General features: G+C 37.2%; 1 protein-coding gene across 1 annotated transcript in view; it reads right to left on the reverse strand.

Moving 5' to 3' along the window:
- Positions 1-12215, reverse strand: part of LOC26526554 (aminopeptidase N) — a 154004-nt gene that overhangs the window by 91155 nt on the left and 50634 nt on the right. The window contains exon 6 of the mRNA XM_026976730.1: positions 8225-8402. Coding sequence (XP_026832531.1) covers positions 8225-8402 — 178 coding nt within the window. The remainder of the gene's footprint in view (positions 1-8224; positions 8403-12215) is intronic.

Consider the following 12215-nt stretch of genomic DNA (forward strand, 5'->3'; position numbering starts at 1 on the left):
CCTATTATGTATGTTGCCCCAAGGCGCCTGCAAAACATTTGGATGGCTGGGCTAATGCAGCCGTGATGCCTTCCGAGATAGCTGCCTATTGCTGCCTAAAAATCTGTTTGGCGTTCAGTCGGATCTAAGGACTGTTATATATTATTATATGTTGTTTGAATTAGGAATTGTGGTTTTGGGATTGATTAGGACCAAGTTACCATGTTCGGTGACGCTATCAGAACTTTTGATTTTGACCGTTGGCTTTGTAGGTCCGTTGATAAATTTTCGTTGGATGGTAAGGAGAGGGAGCTAGAACTGACAGGACAGATTTAATTTTTTTCCAATTTTTTTCGCCTTGAAAAAAGTTCAGTAAACTGTGGTACGAATTTGTCTAGGATAATTAATAGTTCCAGAGTAGATATGACAAGTATTTTCCAAGATTTTGAATAAGGCTGTGTGCTAGGGGCATTTCTAATAAGCCTATGATTTTAACCGACTTATACTAACATCTCAAAAGATATTTAGTTCTCCGACTATCAGGTAGTTGAAGTGCGAACGAGAAATTTTAACATTTTCTGTAATTTCGGTAGAACTTGAAAAAAAAAAAATAATAAAATGAAAAAACCTTAAAAATTTTTTAAAGGGGTGGGCGTTAGAGTGGGCGTGGCCAAAAGTTTTTTGGCAAATCTATAGAAATTTACAAGATAATAGGTTGTCAATATCTCCCTTTCGCTTTTTTGCTCTTTATTCAATGCTTTATAAAAAGTGTTACAGTGATCGGATTTAGTTCAAATATGCGCCGCTTTGTTTGATAATCTGTTTCCATCTAGACGGCAACTTCATAATACCTCCCTCGTAGAAGCCCCCTCCTTATTTGCGAAGAACTCGGACAGCCACTTTTCACAAGCCTCTTTTGAGTTCAACTTTACACCACCAAGGGCATTCGTCATAGACAGGAACAGGTGGTAATCACTTGGCGCTATGTCCGGGCTATATGGTGGATGCGATAAAACCTCCCATCCGAGCTCTCGTAGCTTCTGACGAGTCATCAACGAAGTGTGTGGTCTGGCGTTGTCCTGGTGGAACACTACACCCTTCCTGTTGGCCAATTCTGAACGCTTCTGGTCGATCGCCTGCTTCAAGCGGTCCAGTTGTTCGCAGTAGATGGTAGAATTAAGCGTCTGGCCATATGGGAGCAGCTCATAGTGGATGATTCCCTTCCAATCCCACCATATGTGATCGTATGTGATCCATTTTTCGTCGCCAGTCACCATCCGCTTCAAGAATGGGTCGAGTTCGTTTTGTTTCAGCAGCATATCGCAGGCGTTGATTCGGTCCAGAAGGTTTTTTTGCGTCAAATCATGCGGCACCCAGACATCAAGCTTTTTTTTGTATCCAGCCTTCTGCAGATGGTTTAAAATGGTTTGGTGACTAACTCCCATCTCCTGGGCGATGTCACGAGATGCCACATGCCGGTCAAACTCGATGTATTCCATGATTTTATCGGTATTTGTCGTCACAGGTCTTCCGCCGGCTGGCTTATCCATGGTGTCGTTTTCACCGGCTCTGAATCGTCGAAACCATTCCTCCGCGGTTCGAAGTGATAGAGTACCATCCCCCAAAACACCATTAACCTCACGGAACGTTTCTCTGGCGGATTTGCCTTTAACGAAGGAAAACTTTAAAATAGCGCGAATTTCGGCGTTAGTGAACTCCATGTTTACACGTCTATAACTGTTGAACGCAATATCGTTTTGTAGGTTATGTCAAGACCTTTCAAATTATGTATAGTATTGCCAGATACGAGCTCTGTTGCGCTTTGTACATAGCCGCGAAATTCAAAAGACAAAAAGAGGCGGGAGATATTTGCCAAACTAATATATATTTCCAAAGTGTGGCCGGTTTTTAACAAACTTTCGCTGCGTCTATGTCTCTGGAATCTGCATGTCTAATCCTTCTTCTAGCTTCTATAGTTTCTGAGATCTTCACACAGACGTCGGACAGACAGACGGACGGCCATACGGACATGGCCATATATATATTTTATATGGTCGGAAACGCATCCTTCTGCCTGTTACATACAGATACTCTTCGAGTATCTGGTATAAAAATAAAGTTGTCTGGCACCAAAGTAGTTAAAATAAATAAGATCAAACGCAGCGATACCTTAACCAGGGTCTATTATAGTAAATTGGGGTTCAGACAGAAGTTTATTAGATTTCCAATGCGATATCTTTAATAAGCTTTGCTTATCTTAAATAGCAGCGGTAGATAGAGAGGATATATATCGCGAAGAATGTTATATTAGCATCCGCCGTTAAGGACGGTGCAGAGAGCCGCTTTTTCAACCTTTAGTAATAGCACTTCAAATTTTAAAATTTTATTAGCGTATTCAAACGTTTGCATAAGAATATGACACTTTTCATTATATTGAAAAATTACACCAATTTATATCTTGTTCAGTTGGAGACGCTTTAGGAACAATCAGGGCATTTTTTTACTTTTTATGACAATTATCAATAGACCCTGACTTGCCTGAAACGGGTAAATGAATTTTCTTTAAAAATATACCAACACTTTTTTATGGTTCACGTCTTTTTATGGTTCGTTGTCTTCCATTGGGGATGACAAACATATTGCGAACGCCATCCTAATTAATTCAGGAAAAAGAATAAAGTAAAGTAAAAATATAGTTGAGCATGGGTTCGATTTTGCAAGAGTGTATTAATGCATTAACTGCCTTCGCAATGGTCACACGTAGCACGTTTAGTGATTTTTCACACCACATATTTCTGAATATTTATTCTGCGAACTCAAATCTCGCGTTTCCACCTCCTCATTTGAAAGGTAATTCTTCCTATAGCCTTGATGAGCATCCAACAAAAAGTGTGTTGCTGGATTTTGATTCACAAGTAAATTTGGTGTCCAATGAGATCGCTCAGAGACTAGAGATGACTAATGTCCAAGCAACAACAAAAAATACGCACGATTGTCAAGCCACGAGTGGGTGGAAATATTTTAAGGGAAGTACTGAAAGATTTTCGTCTTCGAGATTTCTTTTTATTTTTTTTCGCACTGTGGCCTCAAATCACTTCAATAAAGTTGAGAGTATTATACGATGCCGCGAGTCAAGTTTCTCCTTGCAGCATATGTAAAGAAAATGGTAATTGAAATATATGACGAAACTGGCCGAAACTTTCATAGCATAGTGTGGATCCTACAACTAAATACGTAAGAGTGTGAAGTATCCCATGCACCCAACCATCCAAGCACATTGCTTATGAACAATTTTCTTCTTCTTCAATCATCTTAATGAAGTTTCCCAAAGGCCGGATTGAATTGGCAAAGTGGTTTTCTAAACGCCTAGAGTTATCCGCATCTAAAAGTGCGGAAAAAGCAAAGGCAGACTTAACGAAAACTCTTGGTGTGGTTTTGTTACATGGTAAAGGTTTTTTCAATTTCGGTCGGATGACTCTTTCTTGGATCTTCGAGCGACGGTGTGTGATCAGCTTTATTTGCGAGCTGACGATTTTTATTCCGCTATGGCTCTTGATTCGTGTTCTGAGTGGATATCAAAGTTACTGCTACCAAACTTTTCGTCGCAATTTTCATACGGCTTATGTTGATTAGCCAAAAGAGGCTATAAAATTACTTATTAACATGCCAAATCTACTATGATAGTTGTTTGGTGAGCTGATAGATAAAATACAACAATATATAAGTCTGTATATGGAGTTAAATTCTAAATTTGAAATCGCCTTCTCTGAGCCGTCTATAGCACCGACTATAAGAGAAACACAATATTCCAATTGCAACAACAAGCCATTGCAAAGGCATATCATTGGTTTGGCGCCTTCTTTTAACCAATTTGATATTCAACCTAGCAAGCAATTTCTTCATATTGGCAAGTTTACGGTAGCTAGTTCACGGTACGAAAGCCCCAAAAGAGGCATTGTCTACATTTGTCGTGGATAAGCTGAAAGTTTTGGTGGACTTTATTACTTGCAATCACTAGCTTTGACGTCTCCTCTGGCCCTCTTTTGGATCAAACCTCTCTTTTTTTCGGATTACCGCTCCATTTCCAACAACAATTTCAGCACTCGCCTATCATTCGTCTATCATTGGTCCCGATTTAGATATCATTAAGCACAGCTTTAAAGGGAGATTACAGCTGCATTCTCCCGACGCATGCTTCTCCAAACATCGTTCCTACAAAAAAAAAAAAAACATACTACTTGCGGTACTCTTTGACTTCACATACAGCTTCTACAACTACGCTTGAATACATTCAATCTGATTCTGCTGCCAGCTGCTCAAACTATGGTTTGGAGTGTACTTTGTACACACTTCACTTACACAGAGATTTAACTTTAACTTGGCTGGATTTTTATACCAGTTACTCGTAGTGGAAAAGGGTATAATAGATTCGTTGAAAAGTATGTAACACGCTGAAGGAAACGTTTCCGATCGTATAAATACATATTCTTGACCAGGATCAGTGGCCAAGTCGATCTGGACATGTTGCTGTCCGTCCGAATGAACGCCTCGATCTCAGAACTACAAATGCGAGAATGTTGATTATGCAGAGACATAAACGCAGCTCAAGTTTGTTTCCAAATGTTGCCACGCCCACTCTAACGACCACTCTAACGCCCACAAACAGCACAAAACTCTCACGCCCACACTTTTAAAATTTTACACTTTTTTCCATTTTATTAATATTTATTTCAATTTCTGCGATATTCCAGAAAATTGTGAAATTTTTCTTTTGCCTTTTTACTAGCTGAGTAACGGGTATCTGATAGTCGGGGAACTTGACTATAGCATTCTATCTTGTTTTGATCTGAGTCTGTTTTAATTCTTCCGTAAGGATACAGAATTCAGCAGAATGCATTGCGCGAGAGGTGGTGGTGTTATTGTGGCTATTTGCCGTATCAAACATCAAACTCTTAGGTGATGTCTCAATTTTGGATCAGTTTGCGGTGGATGAATCGGTTGGAAAGCTGTTTATTGCGGCTTCTTATATACCCCTGGAAGTGACACTGATCTTTGTCATATCTCCCACATTAAGAGGGCTACTTGTGCCTGAAGACTTTAACTTGGCTCCGTTATATGAACATTGGATTCGCTTTCCTCATCCATGGATCTTAGCAACGTACACAAGTCACATGAAATCATAGCAATTGATGATTTTTATAGCACCCAAATTAATAATGCTTTGAATGTTTCCTACAAGTTACTTAATTAAATTTACACTGATTGTAAAGACAGCACAAACGGAAATTTGAGGTCTTGCTTATTCATAGGAAATTATTTTCCTATATAATTGGTATCTGATATTTCGGAAGTTAAAGTATTCTCAGGACCAAACCCTACACATTCTGGTACTTTATAAATTAAAGAAAGAAATCTTCGCTTATACCGTCAGTCATGACATATGAGAATATGTCAGCTGAGACTGACATCTGGAACTTATTTGCTTCTTATATCTCTACTAACTTTAAATCGGCTGTTGTCTGGAGTGACCAAGATATTTTGGGCAAGATTCCGGAAATCTTCCACATTTGGTCGGTAAATATTACTGATGGCGACATTTCTGAAGCGATATAGCACTTTAGTGATTCACCTACACCCGAAATCGAGGGAGTTTCCTCCTTCTTTCCTAGAAACCGTATTTCGAGTCTTCTTCTTCCTCTTAGTATTCTTTTTTCGTCATCATTCCGATTTACGTAATATATATTATATTAGTAAAACTACAGGCCAATTGTTAAAATCAGCAATATTTCATAACTTTTGGAAAAGATTGTTTGTAAAAAATTATGTTCCAGCTAAGATTGCCTTCCGTCCATGCCTGGTATTTTGCTGCAAACATCCAGCTTCATATTATATTACATATTTTCCATTTATGCAACAAATTCACATGAAACATGCTCGCTTTTTTTCCATAAGTGACTGGACTCTGTCGTCGATATGCCCTCAAATAAATTGTAATATTGCATTCATTGCAAACTGAGAGGTTCCTACCTAAAAATTTAACGATTTGCGAAAGGCGCAAAAAGTCCCAGATTAAGACTATGTGTTCTGAATAAGGAATTAATCACACTACAAAATGGATTAACACACTTACTCAACGACTTTTTACAATTTTATTCTATTCAAAGATTAAATCTTATTTAAAAAATTGGAGGAGAATATCACTTGCTAAATACACACGCATTTAACTTTCACTCGAGCCGATACAACGAACGCCTCACACCTGGAATCAACCACCTAGCAGCCTCCTTGGCTAACCCGACGACTAGAAGAAGGCTTAAGCGAACGTATCCTGGTGACTTCTGGACTAGAAGTAAGATGACATGTCCCCATATACCATGGCTGACGAAGACATTTTTTCAATTAATAAAGCGCCAGAATGTATGTAATCAGCACTAGAAGTTGAAAGTCGGTCGAGAGTCAGCTGAAAATAAGAATGTACGAAAAAGTTGCCGTAAAGAAGTTGAACAGAATTTAAGTAGAAGGCCGTAGTCGCGATTTTCAGAAAGCCGTAGCAGAAGCAGTTGTAGAAAGCCGTAATCTAAGCCGTAGCTGAAGCCGTTATGCAGTAAACCAATCGTGCCGTTGCCAAGCTGCCTTTTAGTCGTCTCTTACTTCTTATAACCATTCGGTGAACTGATTTTTCAATTTTTTGTATTACATAAATACTCAAATAATTATAAATAAACTATAAACATAAATCTAAATTTGGGGCTCAACCTTGCATAAAAGTAATGCATCAATTAACTGTGAAATGTGTTAATACTGTGAAAGAACATGAAAAGTTACACTAAAACTAAGAACTAAGAGTTTGCATTTGTGCAAAACCATGCGGTTAAATATGAGAGAAGGGATAAGCCAAAAAAAGAATCCCAAATACACCGAGAAAAGCCGCTACGAAACCAGCAGTGCAAAAGAGACAGAACATCGAAGCGAATCCTTCGCAACTGCAACTGGGGAAAAAACAAAACACAAAAAAACGGAAGCACAAGAACTCGTTGTTGTTCTCGCCAATTTGGCTTTGAATAATCTTTGAGTAGTCACGATGGAACAACAAGTTTGGCAAAACAGTAGAAATCTTGAGGAAATTGTAAAGTTGCTGAGCATACAGCAACGCGAAAGCGAACCAGTTCATTAGAGACATTACAGACATTAGACATTAGACGCAACGCAAGTTTGTTTCCAAATGTTGCCACGCCCACTCTAACGCCCACAAAAACGCACAAAACTGTCACGGCCACACAAAATGTTGTGATATTTTTTCATTTTTGAATATATCTTGTAAATTTCTACACATTTGCCAAAATTAAATTTTGCCTGTCTTTTGACTGTCACGCCCACACTTTTAAAAAATTTTATATTTTTTCATTTTTTATATATCTTGTAAATTTTTAAGATTTATTTCATATTATTTTTTTTTTGTTTCACCAATTTTTACCGCTATTTCAAAAAATGTTGAAATTTCTCGTTTGCACCTCCACTATCCGAGTATCTGATAGTCGGGGAACTCGACTATAGCATTATATCTTGTTTTTTCCCTTCAATTCCCTTAAATTTTTCAAAGTAGGTTAAAGCTTTCCACGTCCCATTTTACGAAATGATAATGAATGCTTTAAACATTAGAATACAAAAGAATTCATATCGTTTTAGTCCAGATTCCATATAGGCTTTTAATTTACATTTTTCAAAGTCAGTTCCACGTCCCATTTTACTAAAATTTTAGAATTTAACTCTTTTTAATTAACATTGCATATGTACCGCAATTTTTTTCTTCCATATAATGGGTATACAAATAAAGGTTTAAAATAAAAAGCAAGCACAAAAAAATGAATTTTTAGCAATGTGAGATGGAAAAATGTAAGACTGTGCAGCGTTTACCCAATCTGTAAAGAAGAAGAATGTTCCTTGCGAGGTTGCGGATTTTTAAATTTAGTCTCGTAGCCCTGATCGAATGACACATGTTGACTGCTTAAGCCGATTTCCAAATATTCATTTGGTGGGAACAGCCCGAATTAAGAAAGCTCATCTTATGTATCTTGAAGAAGGGAAGAATACGAATGATATAAGCAAAGGGGTCATTTAATTAGAAGCTGGATGTCAGTCGAGAGTCAATGGAGAATAAGAACGTGCGAAGAATGTGCCGTAAAGAATTTGAGCAGAATTAAAGTAGAAAAGCCATAGTCAATAGCTTGTTTGTAAATAATCTTACCAATAAAATGGTTGATGAGAGGTTATTGCTCCAAATATTTATGGCAGGAATATCTGAAGACTTTAAAATTTTACGTTCGTTCCACATTTTAAGTTTTGATATTACGAAGCCGAAAGCATGCGTGGACATTGGCGGCGTGGTATAAAAAAAATCCAAGCTGTAACCACTTAATTTTGGGCTAAAATAGAAAAGAAATAAACTTTAGTTTGGTGACTTGTTGTTCCGTTGTCGAATGTATTTATAATATATAAATGAGTCTGAAAAGCCATTCAAATCTATTGTCAATGGCTTTAAAAATAACATAGCGCTAGTGCAGTTATCAGTTGCCCGCTTGTCAGGAAGGGGTTTAAAAATTCTCTTGTTTGAATACTGGATGTGTGCCTTGTAATAATTTCTAAAACATTGTTTCTGCCCTGAGTAGTACCTCTAACTTAACCTGAAGATCCATATCATCCTACTTTTCAGGTGACGATAATCGACACAGCTACCTTTCGATCTTTAAATATTTATTATACGGCAATTAAATCATTTTTTCGCTCCGATGAATTAGCCGTCTATTTCAAATAAGCCTCATTTGTTTAATAAAGAGTTGACACAACTAAAAATGTAATACAAATGTTTTTCACAAAATTTAAAGATACCGGTTCTTAAAATATATTTTCTAAATATTTAAGTGCTCTGTTAAATTTACAGAGCTTAAAGCTCAGTTTTTTAAAAAAGTTTTTTAATTCATTAATACTAAGCGCTATTTTTTAAAAATACTACGGTAACATCGGATCAGGCAATAGCCGAACTATTTGCTTAGTTTTTTCCAACAACATATTCCACGTTACCTTTTTCTGAACAGTCTTATCTTATGCGGAATCAAAGTCGATTTTAATATTTTGTCCCACTCTAAACGAAAGCTCACTGGTTTTCGATCTTTACTGAACTTGCTATCTTTTCTCTATATACAGAAGGATTCCTTTGTGACTCCTCTGCCCAAAAAAGGTATCCATAAACTTTTTGAAAATATTATCACTTATAACTTGCAGTACTGAAGTAGGCCAATTATTTCACCATGTCAGTACGGTTTTATGAAACGCAGTCACATCCGGCGTCCCACTAGGTAGCCACATTGGCCCGCTCCTATTTTATAAATTTATTCTTTACCTTATTCCCTTAGTAAAAAAAAAAAACTTTTGCGTGTACTTAATAAGGACATTTATTGTCATTCTGACTTACAATCCATTCTAGACAGCTTTCACATATGGTGCCGTGATAACGAACTAAATTTAGGGGTGCTCGTCTGGACCATAAACATACATCTTCAAATAATATTTCTACTGTTATCAAGTGATGTGTATCAAGCCGATTCACTAGAAATTAAGTACCCCTAATATTAATTCATTGTAGATCTAACTATGAGTTGCATGACCGCAACAGAATATTATGTTGACCATAAAAGACTTATTATCTCGTACGATACACAGTGTAGTGTACGTAGTTCGATAGATTTTTAACTAGTGGGTCTTTTAATAGTGGGTGATAATTACTAATAAAGAGGACCTTGTACTTCCTTCGCTAGGGATGCGCACTCTTGCTATGCTCGGGTCTAGCTCGCCGTAGGTCGGGGTTCTTTTAGCTTAGGATAGTACGAAACGCTACTACATTTTAATAAGTGCGTCTTACTCATAAACAATATTCAAAACTGGATTATCGATTAACAAAAGAAATGGCTTTATATTGATACTAATGATACACGCCGACACGTGTGAAGATAAGCTACAGATTCTGATAAGTATTGGGAATTTCGGATGTTAATGATTCCCTAAGTCTTTACCCTCCCTACCATGACAATGCTACTTAAAATATTTACATTGTCCCTTGGCCAAGTTCAAAATAACTCTACCACATATTTAAGAAAGTGTTCAACATAAGTACTCGACAAACCATTAAATCTATTTATTCACAATTCATTCTTTTTGAATATATCTTCAATCATAATTCCATTTATATAAATTCAGTTTAATAAACGGTTTCATTAAATCTCTTTTACAAACTAGCAATATTTTTATCTACGCATAATTATCCTAGTCATTCTCTAACTCTTCATTTTTGCTTATATTCAGTGGGTAAAATAAAGTATATAAAAGTAAAGTATAAAGCAAATATATATAAGTAATTGAATATAAAATTAGCAAATATAGTTACATAATCTTTAGTCAAATGCAGATCCTATTTTATTTAGACGTTCGAGTGGCATTTTGTTAGAATTTAATATAGGTAATTCATAATAAGGTATTTATCATTGTTGTTGTAGTACTCACGACCTTAAATATCCACTCCATGATGTGCGTAAAGTTGGGCCCAAGTTCACGTTGACATTGTCGAGCTGTAGGTCAAACTTTAAAGGTTCTAAGTTAAATTCCTATTCAAATGCCAAAAGTTCCGTCAATCTGCGAGTATTTAATTCATTATAAATCGCAATACAAAAGAAAATCAAGAATCAAAACAAAACACGAAATATAACTGCAGTATTGCAGCGATAAGACCTTAGTAAACCGCTGGCTGCTACGCTGCGCTGCGATAAGACGAAATCACAAAGTTGGACCTCCGTTGGTCATAGGAGATGATCTTCACTGCGTGACGATGATGATGTTCAAATGTAATTAAATCTGCTCCGGTCGTCTAAACTTCTGCATAGTTGAATAATCTGGATGAGCTCTAGCCTTCCAATATATTTGGGCCAGTTATCATACGGCAGGTGGCCGGTTGCGTAATTTGTTGCTGAAGGTTATGTCGCCTCGTGGCCTCTTCTTGGAGCGACGGGGTTTAAACCATGAGCTGATGCGGGGGTCGACGAGACGGGGGGGGTAGTCGGCTGTAGAGCAATCACATGCTCTTATATATAGGCCTGGTCTTCCTTACGCCTTGGGGTCGAATCTCGTTGCCACTTTCACACACAAATCGAACACGGAAATTTATTGAAATATACCAACTCTTGTTTTATGAGATTGGATATATATATAACTAATTATATTTCCACGTGTATGAAGTTTAAACGGGCAGCGTCAAAAATGTATGAGCGTTCGCCACGAAGATTTATCCGATAATGCTCTAAGCTCTGGGGAAGCTGCATGCTGGTGGTCGCTGTTACAGCTTTTCTTTCCCTAACTGTATAATCGTACGATCATATTCTGTTCCGATTGGTCTAAGAAAATTCTCTCGCTTTTTCTTTTACACAAAAGCTGCTATAATTTAGGGCGAGGGTGTCTTGAAGAGTTATTGCAGTGTAAAGTTAAGTTGGTCACTACACCACAGATAAGGGTAACGAGACTATTTCAAGGAAGCCTTATCTGAAGAAACTCCTTGTTTTCTAGCTTGTATATCCTTCAAATGGAATACTCCTAATTTCCTTCCTCTCTCATCCTCTAATTCATAGTAGTACGAGCTACGTTTCTTATAAACTTTAGCTGGTATAAATACGGGTGCCAATTTACTACTGAATTTCTTTACTGCATTACTTTGTATAAGGGTATAAAAGAAAAATGAATATCAGACTGACCCAAAGGTTTTATCTCCTGAAATTCACGGGCTTCAGTGGTTGATTTTGACTTAGCAACTTCTGAATCTACGGATGTATCTTGTTGCTCAGAGAAACATCCTTTTGTCGGTTTCCCGGATTACAGTTTGGACAAGTCGGTTTGTATTTTTCTTTAAGTCCGCAACCGTAACAAAATATAATTCTTTTAGCCATACAATCATCGAATCTGTGGCCTTGTTTGTCACAAAATGTGTTCCAATCGAAATTTGGATTGTTTCGATGAAACTTCCAATACCAATCGCTTGCTTTTCCGGCAAACAGAAGGTACAGATGGTCACATAAAAGTCCATAATCATTACCTAGATTTTGTTTGGTGAGTGAGCATATCCTGTAAATGAATTCATCTATCCTGATGCTTGTTTTGCTACCATCGAACTTTAATCCCCATTTTTGAATGATTCCTGA

The sequence above is a fragment of the Drosophila erecta genome, unplaced genomic scaffold (assembly GCF_003286155.1).
Source record: "Drosophila erecta strain 14021-0224.00,06,07 unplaced genomic scaffold, DereRS2 tig00000021-arrow-pilon, whole genome shotgun sequence".
NCBI classification, from domain to species: Eukaryota; Metazoa; Arthropoda; class Insecta; order Diptera; family Drosophilidae; genus Drosophila; species Drosophila erecta.